Below are 21,937 nucleotides of genomic sequence, written 5' to 3' on the forward strand. Positions count from 1 at the left end.
TCCTAAATTAAAAAGAAGTCTTATACAGCTCTAAGGGACCACTTCACATCTCTCAGATTAGCTAAAATAACAGGAAAAGATAAATGATTAATGTTGGAAAAGATGCCAAAACTGAGACATTTATGCATTGTTGGTGGAGTTATGAAATGATTCAACCATTCTGGAGAGCAATATAGAACTATGCCCAAAAGGCTATAAAACTGGGCATTCCCCTTGATATACCAGTGTCTCTGCTGAGTTTGTATTCCAAAAGATCATAGAAGAGAAAAAAGACTCTTATGTGCAAAAATGTTTGTAGCAACCCTTTTTGTAGTAGCGAAGAACTGTAAATTGAGTGGCTGAGAGTGGCTGAATAAGTGATGGGATATAAATGTGATGGAATATTATTGTTCTATAAGAAATGGTGAATGGACTGATTTCAGAAAAGTCTGAAAAGACTTACATGAACGGATGCTAAGTGAAGTGAGCAGAATCTGGAGAACATCGCACATGGCAACAAGATTATATGATGATCAACTCTGATGGACATGGCTCTTTTCAACAGTGAGGTGATTCAAGGAAATTTCAATAGACTTGGGATGGAAAGTGCCATCTGAATTCAGAGAGAAAACTATGGGGATTGAATGTGGATCAAAGCACAGCAGCTTCACCTTTGCTGTTGTTGTTGTTTAGTTGTTTCCTTGTTTTTTTTTTTTTTTGTTTTGTTTTTTTTTTTTTCCTTCCTCATGTGCTGAGCTGGGAACTCCTGTGAATATTTCTGCACCAGGCTCATGATTCCCATGAGGATTCAGCGTTAGGTTTTGACTAGTTTATTGGGAAAGGGTTGAATGATGGGAGTTGTAGTCATCATCTCTGTACATGGCAAGAGAAGCATTTTGGAACACCCCAGAAAAATGGACTTTGATCAGTGAACTGTGGATTGGGAAATCCATCCTGCTCAAAATCAAGAAACATTCATGTAATGTGCCCTATGGGTCTGGCACCAGGCATGAGGATATGGAGATGATGGGGCAATCCCTGCCTGCAGAGCTTACCTTCAATACATAGGGATACAATACATAAGAGATGCAAATTTATATGCTGCTTTGGGCTCTACCATGTTATTTTATTTGATTACACACACACACACACACACACACACACACAGGCCTTTTGGAAGCTTAGTTGACAGAATGCTGGGGAGGGGGAGGGGAGTGATGGAGTGAGGAGAGATCATGTGGTCCGTGAACACATTACATCGATTTGAAATGAGAAGACCTTGGTTTAAATCTCAGCTTTGCTCCTCACTGTCACATGATTCATGCTCAATATACATTTGCAGGCTGACTAATTAAATAACCACAGGCTTCGATTCTGGCTTGGGGAACATGAAGCATCACCTCTGGCCTTAAACAGCACCTCTTCCCGGAAGCCTTTCCTGATTATTCCAAGAGAAACAAGCTGTCCCTCCTTCAGCCCGGGCAGCAGTGAGTCTGGCCCTCCCAGGGTTTGTTTGGCAATAAAATCGTTGCTGAGCAGAGAAGCAGCGGAACTGTGGGAAGCAGGGATGGAAAGGATGGCTCAGGGAGCGACGGGGAACCAAGGGGAGAAAGGAAGGATGGGGAGGAGCCCGGAGCGAGAACCTGGAGCTAGGAGAGAAGAGGGAGGAGTAAGGAAGGGGGGGGGGGGTCTAGAGGAGAGAAGCAGGGCTCTGGAGCAAGGAGGGGAGAGACAGCAGGAAGGAAGGGGGCGCGAGGAGGAGGAGGAGGGGAAAGAGGAAGAAGAGGAGGAGGGGTAAAGGAGGAGGGGGAGGAGAAGAGGAGGAAGGCAAGGGGAGAGAGGTGGAAGGGGGCTGCAGAGGCCAGCGCCGCCAGCCTCAGACTGAGCAGCCGGAAGATCCCCTCCTGGAGCCTGACCCCGGATTAGGGCAGAGGATGGTGCTCGGAGCCCGGAGGGAGCATCGCCAGCCCCCACGGTTCAAGGGCAACCCCGGCGCCTCCTGGAAACCAGCGCCAGGGCCAAGGGGCCACGACCCGCGCTCCGTCACCCGGGCGTCCCCGGGGATACTCGGGGGGCACGCCGAGCCAGCATCCGTCTGGGAGCGGGGCAGGTCCCTCCCGGGGAGGAGAGAAGGCAGAAGGAACGCCCAGGGGGGAGCTCAGCCCGGGGAGGGGGCGGAGAGAACCCGGAGGCCCACCCCCAATTCAGCGGCCTTTGAAAATCGCTTTGAATCAGCCGCTTCCTGCCCCCCCCCCGCCCCCCACCTTGCTGCAACCCAAACATGAATCATGGCAAATGTGGAGGGAGGGAGGGAGGATGAGACAGGGAGAAGGAAGGAGGAAGGAGATCTTCCTGTTCGGGTCTGGGCGAGGAGCAAGTGCAGCATCCCGGGAGGGCAGCGCCAAGGAGCCCCCCGCTGCGCGGCCCGGCCCGGCCCCATTGGGGGGGCCCGCGCCGGGGGAAGAGAAGGTCTCCAGCCCAGTCCGAAGGCTAAAGCTAACCTGGGCTGCCTCCCTTCCGTCCCCCTCCATCCCCCTCCCCCGCCCTCACTTCCAGAACCCAGGGTTTCTTTGCGCCTTTTCCGGCTAAATATCTGCAACCTCCCGGGTCCTGAAGGTCGCCAGCGGCCCCGGCCCGGAGGGGATTAGCGGTCACCGCCAGGGATTCCCCCGCGTCTCCCAGACCCTGAAATCCCAGCCCGGAAGAGCCAGGAGCCCGGGGCTTCTGCCTAATGAAGCGGCCCGTCCCCTGCGAGCTTCCTGCTAATTAGGATCCGCAGTCATTTGTTATCCCCCCCCCCTTCCCCCAGGTTGGGGTTCTCCCCTCTCTCCATCCCTCTCCGCTCGCCGAGCGCGGTGCAAATAGAGACGTGAAGCCATCCAGGATGAAAACGCAAAATCCCCCACGAGGAGCCGTCCGCCTCCTCCGGCGCCCCCGCTCCCGGGGCCCGGGCAGGGCTCGGAGGTCGGACCCGGCTCCCGGGGGCCGCAGAAGCCCAACCGCCCGCCCGCCCGCCCGCCGGGTGCCTTACATAACTGCAATCGGGCGGCTGGCCCCCAGCCTCCCCCCCCCCCCCCCCGCGGGGACGGCCCCTGCGCGTCCCGGCCGGGTCCCCCATCCCTCCCGGGCCCCGCGGCCGCCCCAGGTGCAGGCTGCCCTTACCTTTCCTTCCAGATTCGCTCATTCTCTCCTTCCTCCTCCTCCGGGAGATGCGGCTGAGCAGGAAGCCCAGCTGGCGACTGGGACCACAGCGACTTGTGATTTGTTATTCCCCGGCTGTCAAAGGTCACGAGGCAAGGAGGCTAGCCTCCCCCAAGCTGGGGCACCCCGAGGGAGCGGCGGAGCGGGGATAATTGCATGCAACTGGATCCGGCTGGGTCCGACTTAATCGTGATTATGCAGGACCCCAGAAGGGATGGGGATCCAGGCAGACATAAACACGGAGCACAAAACGTGGCCTGGAGTCGGATCCGGAGCTGCCGGGGATTTGTCCTTCACCGCTGTGCTCTTCTCTTCAGTTCGTCTTGTCTCTGGCCGCAGCTGTTGAGGGATGAGGGGGAGGGAGTCAGCGTCACGCAGAGAGAAAGGGGGAGGGGGGCACTGGAGACCCCAGAGTTAACATTGGGTTCTAGGGCATCGCCTTAGAACCAATCTTTGCATAATCATAATGACTAGGCTAGCAATGATTTTGTAAGAGTTGCAAAACACTTGAGAAGAATGATCTCATTTACTCCTCACAGCAAGGGGGAAGGGAAGGGGCTAGGGTTTGGTCCACTTTACAGATGAGGAAACTGAGATCAAAGAAGTGACTAGAGGGCTCACCCCTGGGAAGGACCAAAGCAGGATCTGCACTTGGGCTTGGCTGACTCTACGCCCAAAATTCTACCCATTGTGCCATCTAGTGCATGGAGAAAGGACATGGGGGCCATTGCACGAATGTGTCAGCTGGCAGGCAATGCCAAGGAGCAGAGAGAATTGTGGGTTTGGACTGGAAGGGTCAAAATCCCAGCACTAGCTTTCTATCTATGGCATATCCATCTGTATCTATTATAGTATGTAATACATATGCATATGTGTATATGTTTCACATGTTATATGACTCTATACATGTCTTCATACACCTTGTTTGTACATAGTTGTTTCTCTCTCTCCCCCACTACACCATGAGCTCCTCTGGAGCAGGGACTGTTTTGTCTTTCTTTGTACCCCCCAGTTCTCACTAAAATGCCTGGAACATCCTAGGTGCTTAATAAGTGCTTGTTGATTACTTGACTTTATGACTTATGTGACCTCAGCCAATTTTCTTGTGTTTTGTCTCAGTCTCCTCTTCTGTAATAGGAAAGGGCTGGACTCGATCGACCCAGATCAGAAGTCATTTATTGGATTTTTTAATGTTTTAGGGTGATGGGGAGACAAAGGGAAAAATATAATAGCCCCTGCCCTCAAAGAGCTTCCCTTCTAATGGGAGGAAACAATGTGTATACATGTAAGTAGATACAACATTTATAAACAAATACAATATTAATAAATATAATAAAAAAGAAATACCCTGTTACAGTACAATTGAAATAAATACAAGATGTGATGGAGGTCAATGGTTCTGAATCTCTAAAGCAAGGAGTTTGGGCTGGGAGATTTTTGAAACCTCTTCCAGCTCTTGTCCTAAGCCACTCAGTGGCTGAGTCATAAGCAACCAGAAGGTAGGCAAGACCATGGGACTTTTTTTTAAGAGAGATCAGGAATAATCAAGAAAGAAAAGCCTTGGATACATTTCCTTTTCAGTCATAGGTTCCCTGAGTCATCTGTTCTGATTTTCTAATTTTTAGAAGTAGGGGAAAAATGGCTCAGAAAAGTTGTCCTGGATTGGACAGAGTCAAAACCCAAACAGAGGTCCCCTATCTGCAAAGCCTTCTTTTTTCCTAATATCAGGGATATCCTCTTCGCCACCAGTGGAGAAATAAATCTGTTCAGTCAAAGTCAAGACCAATACCATCTTTCCCCTGAGATTGCATTGTATTTGTTTCCCATGGTGCTGATGGGTAAACTGATAAATCTTTGGGGTAACTGAGGGGTCAAAAGCAAAAGATAAAGAATAGAAAAGAAAACAATCCATTTCTTCTAGTCAGGAAGGTCTCTGGATCATAGATTTACAGATGAAAAAGGAACTCAGAGGCCATTATATCCAACACCCTTCCTCATTTTACAGATGAAGAAACTGAGATCCAAAGGAGGCAAGGCACGGACTATGTAACAGCATCTGGATGTAAATCCTGCTCCTCTCTTTCCAAACACCAGCATTAATATTTCTGGTGCTTCGGGAAAATCCTATCTACCCTCAAGTGGTAGGAATGTACAGAAGCAATGGCTGAAACAAAGCAGTTGATTTTGAAACCTCTGAGGGGGCAAATATGGCGGCAGAACCTAAGCGGATTTGGCCAGGTGTTTGAGTTGGGGAGCAGGGTGAAGAAGGGAGCTAGCGGGTATGGTTCCTTCTGTTGACTTTGAACATCTCTAAGAAAGTAGGGGAATTTTAAAGATATGTGCCCATCTTTTCTTGACCCCAGACTCAATTGACTTCTGAATTTGTGTGGCTCTTGAAAGACAGATGAACAAAGCTACCTTGGGAGAGATTAACTACCAAGTGCCCTCTCACTGTGAGGAAAGAGAAGTCGCCAGGTCCAAGGACTGTGGATTCATGGGATGGAGAAGCAATGGAACCAAGATGCAAGCCTACTGTTTCTCACTCCTCGTCCAGTGGATTTTGCCAATAAAATCTTCCCTCCTGGCTCTTGGTTCGAGACTCAATATCTTTCCTCCTCTGCCTGCATGTTATTGCTTCCTCCATCATGATTGTCTGCTTCTTACAGATCTGGTATATACCTAGAGATGACATTTTTTCTCCCTAGAATCTAAGCATCTTGAGGGCAGAAATTGTTTTCACTTCCGTATTTTTATCCCCAATATCTGGCACAGTGCCTAGTATTCAGTAGATGTTTAATAAATGTTGTTCAGAGTGATTCATTACTTTTTGAAATGCATTGAACCTGGAGTTCCAAGGTTAAGTTTAGGGGATGAGGGGAGCAGAAAGATCCAGGCTTTAAGTCATCTCTTTTGAAAAGTGAGAAGAAAGAGCATTGAATGTGGGGAACAGAGAGCTCTGAGCTTGAACTATTCTTATCTTTCTTTGCATCATAGAGGTCAGTACTAAAATGCAGGCACTTAGGACATGCTTGACTATTACTTTCCTCCTTTCTCTGAGCCTCAGTTTTCTCATCTGTCAAGTGATGAGCAGTTCTAGATGCCCTTTGAGATCCTTTCCACACCTCATTCTGTGAGCTTATGATCTTAGTGCAGGTAATTCAAAATTTTTGTTAAAAAAGAAAAAGAAAACAAAAGCAAATTGGGAAGGATTTTTTTATGCCATTGCCTTCAAGCCCTGAACTAAATCAAGGACCCCTTTTCCTTTATCTGATAGACTTTTTTTTTTTTAAATGCTTGGCCATATCTGAGTAGGATCATAAATGGAGAACTTCAAGGGACCCTGGAAGTCAGCAAGTTCAGCCCTTTTATTTTGCAAAAAGGGAAACTGAGGCTCAGAAAAACTGAGTGAATCACTCACTGTCACACTAGGGGACCTAGCGAGTGTGGTTTCCTTCTGTGAGAATGCCAGGCTGGATTTGGATCCAGATTATCCTAATTCCCAAGCCAGTATTCTACATATTAATTCCCTTCCTCCTTGTATATTATACAAACTCATCCAATCCTAATCATGGGGAGGAGTCTTGAAAGCCATCAAGCCCAGACCTCTCATTTTAAAGATAAGGAAACTGAGGCAAGAGTGACTTGTCCAGAGTCGGTCAGCTAGAAAGTGGTGATGAAGGCAAGGGATGCATTTGGCTCTATTGTGACTCCAAAGTCAGGGTTCTGACCACTCTACAACCCAGCTTCCTCCTCAACTACTTCAATAGATGTTCCAGGAGTCCCTCCAGTATAATGAGTTCCACAAAGACCATCTAACCCAATCTCCTGCTCTCCAGGAACAATAATATCCTCTGAGCTTCCCACCATGGGGCTGCCCTGGACCACAGCAATGACTCACACATACCAGCAGGGCTTAATTAAGTTGATATCAAGAACAATTGAAAACACGTAATTATGAAAATATGCTCCAATTTAAGGATTCAACAAAAATTATCTCTCCACCTCTGCTGCAAGGCAAAAGCTTCTGTGCCCAGAGCCGGGCCCACAAGGGATGCTCTTGTCCCCGGGGCTGCCCAGCTCCGCTCACAGTCCCAGCTTTGTCACTCAATTGTTCTGAGTCATTTTTCCAGTGACTCATGCCGGGCAAACTGGGCTGTTCTGGAAGCACCATCAAGGTCATCGGGATCTGGAATATAACCCAATTCAAAGTGAATAAAGCTGCCTTGTTCTGCAGGATTTTTTAAAAAAGCAGCTACAATCTGCTGCATTATTCTAACATACTGCTGGATTTTATCTGGGGAATATATATATATTACCTAAAAGGCTTTTCATCTCTCTTGGAACTTTTCCTATTTATCTATTCTCCAGAGACAAAAGGAGAAATTACATGTTACACTAAAACCTAACCCCAAATGAGGAGGATGGAGCATCAATCCCACCGCTTCCCTCCAGCTGCCACCTTCAAGGTCCCACTGCATAGCACCTCTCTCCAGCTACTTTGCCACCATTCTCATGAGTACTGTGGTGACTTGAAACACACGAATTATAATAAGAAATGTAGTTAACATTTTGATTAGATTTTAAGGTGTGCAAAGGGCATTGCAAACGAGTATGTAATTTCATACTCGCAACACCCCTGAAAGATAGGCACTATTATTGTCCCCATTTTATAGATGAAGAAACCAAGGCAAATGTGTTAAATGTTAAATGACTTGCCCAGAGTCACACAGCCACTAAGTGTCTGAGGCTACATTTGCACTCAGCTCTTCCTGACTTCAGGGCCTGGACTCTATCGACTATACCACCCAACTGCCTATGAATTATTATTTATATATATGAACATACCATTTATAATTATTATTATATGTGAATATATATGAATATATTATTTATAATTATTATTAATTTTCATTTGTAGGTAGAAAGTTTGAGTTCCAAGAGATTAAATGCTTTAGCCAAAGTAAGTGTTGGATTTAAACCTTAATCTCTTGACTCCCTAATCCAGAATTCTCTAAGATCTTGGATTGATGGTGCTAGAGGAAAGGGACCCAAGAAACTGCCAAAGTCCAGAGTTTCATAGTCCTTTTTGCAGCCTGGACAGCCTGTGAGAGTCTGGTAAGACTTATGGCCTCCTTCTTAGAATCTTAATTTTTTCACACACAAAATAAAATCCATAGGATTAAAAGGAAGACAATCATACTGAAATACAGTTACCAAAAAACCAAGCTCATCCCTGAACTATGGCAAAGACCTCCTTTTACAGGGGAAAGAAACAGGCCTAGAGAACTGTCTACTCCACGACCACAATATGTCCCCTATCTGAGCCTCCTCTCGATTCATGTTGCCGCTGCTCCGTTGCCATCCCTCTGGATAATTGGGGTATCCTTCTTTTGAGTTCTCCCGATGCTGTTCTCTGCCCCTGCCAAGGTGCCCTTCATACCGCTGCCAGATGGCAGAGAAGTAGCAGGCTGCCTTGTTTAGGGAGTTAGTGAAGTCACAGGTCCACTCCTATTCTTCTCTGCATACACATGTATCATTATACTACCTGGTGTCTTGCTTTTCGAACCTTCTCTCAAATTGTCTCTCTCCCTGGTCTCTCTATTTCACCAAAAAAGAATAAACTTCTGACCTTCCTTCTTTCCCATTGGTTCATATGATGGGGCGTCCCCATGGGCCGAGGAAAGGCTCGGCGGGGGGTCATGGCCCACATCCAAGACCCAGTCACTCACACTAAGCGAAAGGCGCAAGCTGGAACCCTGTTTTGAGAAACACTGACTCATCATTTGTCACCAACCATATAACAATCGAAACCATACTCCTTCCCAATTTGCTGCCCACAGATAGGACTCTTCCATTCTCCAGTCTCATCCCAACCACAACCAAAATCTGTCTCTGAAGCTGATGCTTCCTTTCTAGAGGAAAATAAATACATTTGAGCATGCATTTATTAGGCACCTATTAATAAAAGAAGAGCCTGACACATTGGAAAGTACTGGATCTGCAATCAGAGGACCTGGGTTTGAAGGCTATTTGAGTCATTTACTTCCCTGTAAGAATACATCACTCACTTACCATATCCCAGCCTCAGTTCCCCATTTGAAAAAGTGAAGGGATGAGACAAGAAGCCTCTGAAGCCTTTTTAGCTCTGGATCTATGATCCCACCTCCCAGAGTTACCATGAAGACAAACCGAGATCACATTTGTAAACTCACAAGTGCTACATAAATATCAACTGCGGCTGTGGTGGCTCTTCATTATCCTGCTAGTGAGAAGGGGTTGAGTCACATCATCGCCGAGATGTTCAGCTCCTCCTCTGTCAAACGCAGGGACCAGACTAGAGTGCAGCAAAGAACTTTTGAGCTCAAGATCTCGGCTTCTGTAGCATGCCGTGTAGCAGGCGCTGAGAACTCATGGGCGAAGGCCAAAGAGCTCCTGAGCCCAGAGGGGAAACAACATCCACCCATTCATTCAATAAATCTATTTTAAGCACTTACTATGTGCCAGACACTGTGCTATACAGAAATACAGACATACATACCTATATAGGAACCAACAACATTCAAATAAAAGGAGTCAACTGGTTTAACAACCAGGGCCACTTTTAATTTTACTTTTACATTTTTACTTTTACTTTTTTTTTTAATCTTTTACTTTTACATTTTTACTTTCACTTTTTAAATCTATTTTTTACTTTTAATTAATTTTTTTTTCATTTTTACATTTACTTTTTTAATCTTCATTTTTACATTTAATCTTCATTATTAACATTTTCCCAAACATTTTCCTACGTCTGGACAATTAACAGAACAAGCTCCCATCTGCAGCATTTGTCCGTTTCCAAGATATGACTATTTACCTTGAAATTTTAACAGTTAACTTTTACCGAACCAGAATCATTTCCAGCACACTTCTGGATATAAGGTAATTTGATCAGAAGAGTAACCAGAAGCTGACGGGCCTTGAGAGGACCCTGACCGAGGCCTGCTTTGAGATGAGCCTTAAAAGAAACCAGACACTCCAAGAAGCCAAGGTAAGGAAGGAGAGGCCACTGGACAACCCCGAAACCACTGGCCCCAGCTCGGAGGTGACTTCCTAAGGCTGCCATAGCCTCCTGGGAAACTGCAGAAATTTGCTTCCATTTCCCCAGAGCAAAGCTGACCCAGTCTGTCCCATTAACCCCCACAGGGTCTCCGGCTCCTGACCAGATTGACCACAGAAATTCACAGGTCTTATAACTGCAAGGGACATTGGAGATGAAAAGAACATAAGAACATAGAGAAATGGGGGGGGAGAGGGAATTTAAGAGGCAAAGTGGTTCTTGTTTTGCCGATGACAAGACTGAGACCCAGAGAGTGACTTGTCCAGTGTCACATAGTAATCTAATCTGGCAGATAGTAGATACTTGATAAATGCCTTATTGATTAATTGAGGGAGGGCAAATCCTACTGATATGATATAAATGTGCTGTTTGTGGACAGCTAATTGGCACATAGGATAGAGCACCAGCCCTGAAGTCAGGAGGACCCGAGTTCAAATCTGTCTCAGACACTTAACACTTCCTGATGTGGGAGCCTGGGCAAGTCACTTAACCCCAATTGCCTCCGCAAAAAATAAATAAATAAATAGAGATAAATGTGCTGTGTGTTTTAATTTATGTTTGTGACTATGATAAAGTATGTCTATGTTACTTAATATCTGGGCTGACAGGAGCTCTCTAGTAAGAAAGTAACCTTCCACTTTAGGTTTAAAGCACTATAAAAGTGTGTATATCTTTTGAACCGATAATAGGTCTGTATGCCAAAGAAATCACAAAAGAGAGAAAGGGACTTTTGTGTGCAAGAATGTTTGTGGCAGCCCTTTGGGAAGAGGCAAGGAACTGGAAGGAACTGCTCATCGGGGGAGAGGATGGGAAAAACTGGAACAAAAGGTTTGGCAATTGTCATTGCTGTAAAATTACCCATACATATAACTTGTAAATAAAAAGCTATTTTTAAAAAATGAGGTGATTCAAGGCAATTCCAATAAACTTGGGATGGAGAGAGCCATTTGCACCCAGAGACAGGACTATGAATGAGACTGAATGTGGATTAAAGCATACATAGTATTTTCACCTTTTTGTTGTTGTTTGTTTCTTTTATTTTCCTGCTGTTTTTTTTTCTCTTTTGATCAGATTTTCCTTGCACAACATGACGAATATGGAAATATTTGGAAGAATCGTACCTGGTTAAGCTACATCACAATAGGGAGGCTGGAGGGGGAAGAGAGCGAGAAAAACTTGGAACACAAGGTTTGGCAAAAGGGAATGTTGGAAACTATCTTTGCGTGTATTTGGAAAAATAAAATATCATTTTAAAAGAAAGAAAGTAATCTTCCACCAATTCTCAGTAACCTTCACCAGCTCATTTATTTTTAACTAGCATATGGAGTTGTAATAAGGAACGTTCCCACTAGGTGGTGCTGTGCCCCAGCCACTGGTCTAGGTAGATCTAAACCAAGGGATACAAGCTCTCTCCCCCCTCTCCCTCCCACTACCCCCTTTCTCTCCCTCTTCCCTCTCCAAATAGCCCTGGTTCTCATTTAAAGGCCTCAGGATGGGAGCAAGGAACCAGGGTTTGGATTCTAGTTCTGTCACTTCCCAGCTGTGTGATCTATCAAGAGACTTACCTTCTCTGGGTCTCCATTTCTTTCTTTGTCAAATGAGAGGATGGGATCAAAAGCTTCTGAAGGCCCTCTCAGTTCTAAAATCTTCCATTTGACCGATCGTCTATACTTATATTAGTAAGACACATCCCCAGTGCAGCCACATAAGTTATAGTGCAAGGACAGTGAAAAGGACAGTTCTCAGCAGCCCCTCCATGGAGCGCTCACAGTCCCTTTGGTCTTCCCAGTTCCTCTCATCATTCCCAAGAGACCCAGGGAGAAGCCCCAATCCTAGCACAGGCAAGTGGTACAAGGGATTGTGCTATGGATAACAGAGATGGGGAGAGAGAGTCTGTGTCCCCCATCCCTGCTGTCCCCAGTACTCTAGATTTCATCTTGGCTGCAGATGCTCCTTGCAATCCCAGCCATAAGCCTGTAACTCCACTCCAGGGCTGGCCCTGCCTCTGCTCTTCACAGCCAGTTCCCAAGGAGAGTCATCCATCAGCGGAACAGATAGGTGCACAAAATGCAGACACAGCGGAATCTGCCATCTTAGTGCTTAATGACACAAAGATTCCAGTTACTGGGATAAGGGCTCATTACTTGACAAAAACTGCTGAGAACATCGGACAGCAAGATGGAAGAAATTAGATATACCTCAACACTTCACATCTTCTTAAAAGATAAGCTCCAAATGGGTACTGACCTAGAAATGAGACATAAATCAGAAAAACATGAAAAAAATGGCCTAGCAGATCTATGGAGAGGAGGAAAGTTCGTGACTAAACAAGGAATAGTGAATATCACAGAAGATAAAATGAACAATCTGATGAGTTTTTTGTACACACAAATCAGCTTAAAAGGAAAACAACTGAGGTAAAACTTTTGCAACAAGTTTTTTAAACATATTAATGTCTCATCTCTAAGATACATAAGGAACTGATTCAAATGTGTAAGAATAAGAACTATTCCTAATCATTAAATAGTCTAAGAATAGGAAGTTAGTTCTCAAGAGTCAAAACTTAGAAAATTCAAGCCATATGAAAAAATGCTCCAAATCATTACTAATTAAAGTGATTCTGTATCTCTATCTGATATCCATTAGATTGGCAAAGATGACAAATGAGGAAAATGATCAATGTTGGTGGGGCTGTGGCCGAAAAGGCACAGTGATGCATTGTTGTTGGAGCTTGGATGGATATAAACACTTGACCCAAGAAAAACAAAAAGATCCTTTCTAAAAAATATTTGTAACAGATCTTTTTTTGTGATGGTTAAAAACACACCTGGAAATTAAATGGGTATCTACTAATTGATGAAGGCCTGAAAAAGTGGTACATGAATGTGATGGAGGACAGAACGAGTAAACAGATAACTTCAAAAAGACATGAAAAGATTTGTTTGAGTTAATACAAAGTGAAGTAAGCAAAACTAGAATAATTTCTACCATAGTATCAATATTATAAAGATGAATAATTTCAAAAAGACAAACTAATGTAGAATGAATTGAGCAGAAGAACTTAGAGAACAATTCATACAATTTAAAAAACATGGTAAAGGCAATCAATTTTGACAGCTATAAGAAATATGAGCAACAAAATGACCATTCATTGTAGAGAGTCGAAACTTTGACCAATACATTACAATTCATGAATGTAGAGGACTAATAATGAAACATGTTACCCATGACAAAAAGACAGATTGACAGATTGTAGAGAGTCGGAACTCTGGAGATGGATACTTGAAACAAGGATACTTACAACAAGGTGTTAACTCAGTGGAATTGATGAGATGATGGTTCTCTAGTTCACATAGACTTAGTATTTAGCATGGTAATGTCATGGTTCTCTAGTTCACACATACTCAGTGTGCTGTAATGATGTCATTGTAATAGGGTATTTAAGGGCTGAGAAGGACTGGAAATGAGACGCTCCATCTTTGACCATTCTCCTGGTGGCTCTCCTGTCTCCTGCCCTCCTCCACTAAGATCAAGATTGGGTCAGACTATAAAAGACACAGACTGTGAAGGAGACAGACTGTGAGAATAAAGACTTTAGACTGTATTCCTGATTTTCATTATGGTGATTATCCTGCTAAGACCAAGGCTCATCTAGAAGACCTCCAGAAAGCTAGCCCAGACATTACAACAGATTTAAAGGGCAGGATGGAACACTTACATTTTTGTGTGCAGCCTCTGAAGGAATTAATTTTGTTTGATCATAAATATTTACTAAAGGAATTTGTCTTTTTTTCCCATTGGAAAGGAGGAGAAAATAGAAATTTCGCTTTTGTTTTTTGTTTTCAAATAGAGAGAAAGAAGATGCTACAGAGGTGGAATGTCTTATGTGCTTTCAGTTGAAGCCACTATATAAAGACTTTTATTATTTGTCTTTCCTGCAGGAGACAATTGGAAGCAATCTGTAAATGTTTGCAATAGATAACCAAAACATGACTAAAACTAGCAGGGCCAGATCTCACAGATCTTGGAACTTCTAGCATAGCCTCATCCCTACTTCAGGGTACTTCTAGTGTCTCAATAAATCAATATTTAGGTCATAAATTCAGAGTTGGAAGCCTGTAAGTCCAATCCCTTCATTTTACTGATGAGATAACAGACCTGTTAGCACAGGCTAACACAGTTTGTAAGTTGTCAGAGGCAGGTTTGAATTCTAGTTTTCCCGACCTTAAATTCAGCCCTAGAAGCCAAGTCTTGTTGACTCAGTTTTTCCCATTGTAAATCTTTGGGCCAACCCCCAACCCCCACAGAGATGAAGAATGAAACCTGATGATTTCTCAGAAATAAAGAATTGCATTCTGGGAGCTAAAATTCTATGGGCCCCAATGGCTTGCCAGGTTCTTCTCTGGAAAGATATCCAGAGTTAGTCTTTATCTCAGTGGGAACTGAACAATGCCCCAGAGCTTCACCCACGGGAAATGGAGTTATCAAGAATGTGATGAGCCAAAAGACTCTGTTCCAGCCCATAAAACTTTAATTCGAAGGATGCATTTCTCCATGTCTGAGAGATATCCAGGGTTACAAACATGTTCTTTGTGATAAAAATAAAAAAGGGTTTTGCTCTATGAAATCACTGCTTCTGGGCCACCAGCTGTCATTTTCTAAGTGACAATTGCTTCCCTTAGGGAGGAATAGAGAATAGACAAGGAAGGAGATACCTTCCTGAAATCCACTTCAGATGAGACCTAAGAAAGCCGAGAAATGGAGGGTTTTTTATTATTTTATTTTTAAGTAAGTAGAATAAAATCAAACTAAAATGTTCTGCTGGTCCAAACAATAAGGTAACAAGGAGGAATTTTCAGTTTTATGTGCAGTTCATTTTAGTCCTAGAAAGAGAAGAAACCCAGATTGAATCAGTGAGCCTTCTCCTCCAAATTAGATGAGCACTCCCTAATTTAAAGAATAAGTACCAATCAGTTAAGTCACTGTTGATGGAGTTTCCAGCCATCCCAACCATTCTGAAAAACAATTTGAGATACTACAATTTAAAAAATCTTTCTGTAAGAAATGACCAGCAGGATGATTTCAGAAAGGTCTGGAGAGTCTTACAGGAACTGATGCTGAGTGAAATGAGCAGGACCAGGAGATCATTATATACTTCAACAACAATACTATATGAGGATCAATTCTGATGGACGTGGCCATCCTCAGCAATGAGATCAACCAAATCAGTTCCAATAGAGCAATAATGAACTGAACCAGCTACACCCAGGGAAAAAACTCTGGGAGATGACTAAGAACCATTACATAAAATTCCCAATCCCTCTATTTTTGTCCGCCTGCATTTTTGATTTCCTTCACAGGCTAATAGCACACTATTTCAAAGTCCGATTCTTCTTGTACAGCAAAATAACTGTTGGGACATGTATACATATATTGTATTTAACTTATACTTTAACATATTTAACACATATTGGTCTACCTGTCATCTGGGGGACAGACTGGGGGGAAGGAGGGGAAAAGTTGGAACAAAAGATTTTGCAATTGTCAATGCTGAAAAATTACCCAGGCATATATCTTGTAAATTAAAAGCTATAATAAAAAAAATGAAATAAATGAATGAAAATCTTAAACTGTTTATGCAGGAATCTCACTACCAAATTTTTAAGTCCATGGTCAATAACAGAAGATCCTAGATTAGCTAAAACATTCATAGCAACCCATAGACAACACAAAACTAGAAACCCATATGTGCCCATCAGTCTAGAGGATGGCTGACCTAATTGTCTTTAGGATTGTAATGGCATACTACTATTTCATAAGAAATGATAGTTAAAAAGTAGATCAAAAAATGGGAAGACTAGAATGAACTGATACCAGGCGAAGAAAGCCAACCCGAAAGAACAGACAATGATTACAACACAGCTACATCCTGATTGTGTAAATAATGATTTAGCCCCATGAAGTGGCTGCGTGTATCCAAATCCACGCTATTTGATGTTCTAATTATATAAGATGTGACGATCGGTTCCAATTCAATAGAAATAATGTGGTACTATTGGGACCCCTTCAGAGGACTCATTTATTCAATTAGAAATTAGCAGTACTGTAACTGATAACAATAGAAAAGACAACAAAACCATATCAAAAATAAATAAAAAATAATATCATAAACGAAAGCAATTATAAAACAAAACTACCAAGACAATTTGATTTTAAACAACTGAAGTTAAAATGCACATTCTTCCTTTTTCTTAAATGGTAAACTACAAAAATGGGAAGTGATATGTAGTATCAGTTATAATCATACATTAGGTAGTTTTGCTCAACTGCATGGTGTTTTGTTTTGCTTTAAGGAGAACACGTGATGGGGGAAGGTCTTGCTTGCTTGAAAGTGACTAATATATAAAAACAATGCATAGATATGAAAGGAATAAATACTAATAAAATGTGGATTAAATATTTTATCTTTGGACATTTTCCTTTTTTAATCCATTTCTTTTTGAAACAAATGTTTATTGGTATCTTTTTATATACCACTTATATTTTCCATTGTGTCACTTCCAGAGTTTAGTTAGTAGTCATGAGAATAAAGCAAAGTCATCTAAAATCCATAGACTTCAGTCCCTCTTATCTGTAAAGCAAAGAGACTGCACTAAAAGTTCGTCGAGGTCCCTCCCACACTACATCCAAAATCTTATGAAAAAAATTCTCATCAATAAAATGAAGGGGCCACCATTAGGCAGTGCTCTCATGTTCAAATCCTGCCTCATATATTTACTTGCTGTGTGACCCTGGTCGAATCATTTAATAAGTTTAACCTTGGTTTCCTCATCTATACCACTTCCAGCTCTAAATTTATAGTTCCCTGGTGGATTTTAGGATAATTAAAAAAAAGGTGATTGGTTCAAGCAAGTCTCAACAAATGTTTTATTTCGGGTGTCTTCAAAAATTGAGGCCAGATGGCCCTTTCTTAGGCATGTTCTAGAGAAAATTCCTGTTCAGATATGGATAGGCTACATGACCTCTGAGGTCCTGTTCAACTCTGTCATTCTTGGACATCATTTTTTCATTCACCGGATCATTTAATTTAACACAAAACAATAGAATTGAATAAATAGCTAGAGAAACTAAAACTAAAATACTTATTATGTCCTTCTAACTGAGACAACTGAATACCAGACTTGTTTCCAATGTCACAAGGAACTATTACAGAAGGGAACCATATGTTAGAGCATAAAGCAATTACAAATAGATGTAAAAAGGCAGACATATCCTTTATAGACCATAATGCATAGCATAATAGCAATCGGTTCAGGGAGCACAAACAAAAGATATAGACTCCAAAACAACTTAATAATGAAATCCTAAATAATAAGTGAATCAATTATAGAAACAATAATAAAGCAAAAGAAAATCATCATGAAACAACATATCAAAATTTCTGGGATCCAGCATCAGTCCGTAGGGGAAAATTACATTCATAAAATATACAGAAACAAAGACATGCAAAATAAAAAAAGAAGAGGATTAATGAATTGAATGTGCATTTTTAAAATTAGCTAACAGGACCTCACATTTTCAACCCAAACCCCAAACTATGGAGACGTATACTCATCAAGGGCATTTGCCACTGTGGTAGAGAATGTTCAGCTCAGAGTCCAAAGGAAAAAGGGGTCCCTAAAGAAAGTGAAATCCTTCAGAGAATCTTATTTCCATATTATATTGCACTGATTATATCAACCCCCAGAATGCTGCAGAGGGAAAAAAAGGACTAAGAGAATTTATTTCCAGCTAAAACTATGTAGTAAAGAAGCATGAAGAGACTTTAACTGGCATGCAGATAAAACTAAATGATGGAAAATAACTCAGTTCAGAAGTTGTAGTGATGGTTAAAAGTGACTTGGTTATGATTTTTCTCATAGAAGATTGTGAATTAGAAGTGAGTACTTTTTTGATAAGCTATATATGATAACTATCTGGAAAGAATTGAATGGAACTAGAAAGGAATAGACATTTTTCTCAGTGGTTCATGGTCCCTTTATGAAGATTGACTATATATTAATACAGATTATAAATAATTCTTTATGGTTTTATGTTGTCATTTACCACACTATGGATAAATAATATAGCTGGATATTAAAGTCTACAACACCAGAAGGAGGGAAAGAATGAGAGAGAGAGAGAGTGACAGACAGAGACAGAGGCAGAGAGGCATCACAGCAGAAAAGCAGTTTCTTTAGTTTATTAAATCTGCATGTGAACATATTGTTTTCCCCCAATGAAATATAAGCTTTTTGAAAGGATAAATTTGTTTTCTCTCTTTATTCTCATCACCTAGTCCAATACCAGATACATGTTAGATGACAAAGAAAAATTTATTGGATGACTAATGAATGAGTAAAGGTCAGCTATATTTAAGATCGTACTTTTATTTTACAAGGTTTCTGTCCTAGGAGTTAGAGGAGACATGACAGTGAGCCAAATTTTCTGAGGAACATACGCGAAAGGACAAGAGAACAAAAGAACTGGGAAATAAAGTAATAGGCAACAGGAAACAAAGACCAGCAAACTGGAACTAGGTGAAAGGAAGGTGTGGTTCCTAAGCCAAAGCATTTCTCTTGATTTTGAAACCATAAAAATTCAATTCTTCCTTTCATAACCTACTACATCAAAAAAACCTACTATTCTTCATTTCCCCCTCCCCCTCAATGTGCCTAGTAAAGTGACAGATACCAGGAAAGCACACAAAGCATAATTATTGATAGATGCACATATTGATCTCCCAAAGACCCACAGTGCTAGCCAACTGATACATGATGTCCAGAAGGACAGGGAATGGCATTTCTGTTTCTATTCTTATCCCCAGTGTCTAGTCCAATGCCTTTCATGGAGAAGGCTGCTATATGTTTGTGAATAAACACGTGGTACATAATTATAGTAGAATATATTGCATCCAAAATAATTGGTATGACAGATTCAGAAAAAATGCAGAGATTTGTATGAACTGGTGCAAAGGGAAGCAGGCAGAACCAGGACAACAATATGCACAGCTACTCGGACAATGGAAAGAGAATAAACAAAATATGGAAACAATGCTGCATAATTAAATGACCAAGAAACTAGGTTCTAAATAATAGATTATAATCTCCCTATCTCCTTATCTGTCTTTCTTTCTTTCTTCCTTTTTCTTTTTCCCTTCTTTGTAGAAGTGAGAAGACAGTGGGTGTGGAATCATCAGATTCAGTTGGTGTGCTGATTTGTTTTGCTGAAATGTCATAGAGATGCTTGGATTCTAGATGGAGCTGGAAGGGAACATGGGGTCACTTCATGCAACCCTCTTATTTTACAGGTTAGGAAACTGAGGCTCTTTCCTTTCCTTTTTTGTTATTTGTTACAAGAGCTGGTTTGCTGAGTAGGGAAAGGGAAAAGGATATATTCAGACAATAAAAGTGATCTAAAAATACCTCAATATTATTAATAAACCCATTAACAAAATAAAAATGAAATTATCATTAAGAAAACAGGGCTGCTACTCCACAGATCTTCCACAAGCATGAAAGGAAAAGATAACATTAAATTGTAATGATTCTATAATTTTAATTTTAAAAAAATTTAAAATATGTTTATGTAATATTTTCCCCAGTTATATTTCAAACGTTTTTTATATTTGTTTTTAAAACTTTTGAATTCCAGGTTCTCTCTGATATCCCCACTACCAAAGTCATGTTGTGAAAGAAAACATGGATCTAATGAAAAAAAATAAGATCAATCTAGTGTGAGCGTGTGTGTGTGTGTGTGTGTGTGTGTGTGTGAGAGAGAGAGAGAGAGAGAGAGAGAGAGAGAGAGAGAGAATGCTTCAATCTGTATTCTGTATTCAGACACAATCAGTTCTTTCTCTGGGTATAGACAGAATTTTTCATCATAATAAGCACTTCAAAGCAGTCATGAATCATTGAAATACTGAGAATGGCAAAGTCATTTACAGCTGGTTATCCCAAAACACTGCTATTACACTTTGCTTGAATTCAAGGAGAACTTTCCAGTTTTTGTTTTTTTCTGAGAGCATCCTGCTCATCATTTCCCATAAAACAATAACATTCCATCACAAACACATACCATAATTTATTCAAGCATTCCTTAACTGATGGGCATCTCCTCAATTTCCAATATTTTGCCCTGACAAGGGAGCTGCTATAATACAGGTCATTTTCCTTTTTAAAAAAAACTCTTTTGATATTCATGCCTAGTAGTGGTGTTGTTAGGTCAAAGGATATGCATGAATTTATAGTCCTTTGCATATAGATCATATCTTTTGATCATTTATCAATTGGAGGCATGGCTTTTTTTAAATGAATGTAACTCAGTTTCCTCTATGCTTGAGAAATGAAGCCTTATCAGAGAAACTTGCTTTAAAATTCTTTTTACAATGACTATTGCTAACTGTATTTATCCCCATTTATTCTCTCTTCTTTCACCCTGTCCCTCCTCAAAAGGTTTTTGTTACTTATCACTTTCCTTCCACAATATACCTTCTCTTTTATCAGACTCTCCCCTCCCTATTATTCCCCTCCTATTTTCCTGCAGTATAAGAGATTTCTACATGCATATTGAGTGTATATGTATGTTATTTCCTCTTTGAGCTGATTCTGATGAGTAAGGTTCACTTCTCCTCTTTCTTCCCCTCCATTGCAAAAACTTTTTCTTTGCTTCTTTTTTATGACAGATAAATTTGCATTATTCCACTTTTCCTTTCCCTTTCTCCCAATATATTCCTCTGTCACCTCTTCATTTAATCATTTTTTTATATTTTGCCTTCATATTCAACTGATACTTGTGTCCTCTGTCCTCCTTCTAACTGCCATAATAATGTGAAAATTCTAATGAGTATCTCCTAAGGGAAAAACAACTAGACAAGATAATAAGATAAAGATGTAATGTAAAAGTAGTGGGATAGAAAATTTTGAGAAAGCAAAAGGACTAGGCTACTTTCTCAAGAACTATTTGCAGATATATATGACTGGCTTCCAAAATTTATCTATTATGGAAACTTGAGTATGAGTTAATAATAAGTTTTGGTAATAAGTCCTCATTTGGATTAAGGATTTATTCATTAAGGATTAAGGAAGTTCCACATAAATTATACTGACAAAGGTAAAGAGGATGAGATTATTTTCTCATTACAAAAGTATCTGATCATTTTAAAGGGAAGAAGAAGGGGAACCAAATTTAAGTTTTAAATGATTGTACTAAACTATATTAAGTAAAAGATATTTAGGGACCAGATAACTCTGTGAGACATCTGCGACTCAAACTGAGCTGGTTAAGTGGATATTGAGAATGGGTTACTAAGATACAAGGAGACTTGATGTTAATGAATATAACTGATGTATTGCTTTGTTATTTTATTCCAAGATGTTTATGTTTAAGTGGTCTTGGTTACCTCAGCGACATGTAAATCTCCCTTCTCAAAATCAGTCCATCTGAACTTGACTTAATATAATTGTGTCTTACATGGGAATTATGTGGACAAACTTGCTGCATTGTTTGAACCCAGTCCTGTGTGGCTGGGAAACTGAACCATGTCTATAAGCTACTGAAGGATCTGTAGTAGGCTAACCAGAAACTCAGATCCAAAGATTGATGCAAGTTTTCTCACAA

At 41.2% G+C, this 21,937-nt stretch overlaps 1 protein-coding gene across 4 annotated transcripts in view; it reads right to left on the reverse strand.

Annotated features, from left to right (window-relative positions):
- The window catches only part of DNAJC6 (DnaJ heat shock protein family (Hsp40) member C6), a 191,457-nt gene that overhangs the window by 160,258 nt on the left and 9,262 nt on the right, over positions 1-21,937 (reverse strand). For 3 of the 4 annotated variants that reach the window (XM_031968960.1, XM_031968963.1, XM_031968962.1), the window contains exon 2: positions 3,142-3,519. In XM_031968960.1, coding sequence (XP_031824820.1) covers positions 3,142-3,163 — 22 coding nt within the window. In that variant the 5' untranslated portion in view covers positions 3,164-3,519. Of the gene's footprint in view, positions 1-3,141; positions 3,657-21,937 lie in introns of those variants that run through there. The other variant, XM_031968961.1, reaches the window with a different exon arrangement.

Source organism: Sarcophilus harrisii, chromosome 4 (assembly GCF_902635505.1).
Source record: "Sarcophilus harrisii chromosome 4, mSarHar1.11, whole genome shotgun sequence".
Lineage (NCBI taxonomy): Eukaryota > Metazoa > Chordata > Mammalia > Dasyuromorphia > Dasyuridae > Sarcophilus > Sarcophilus harrisii.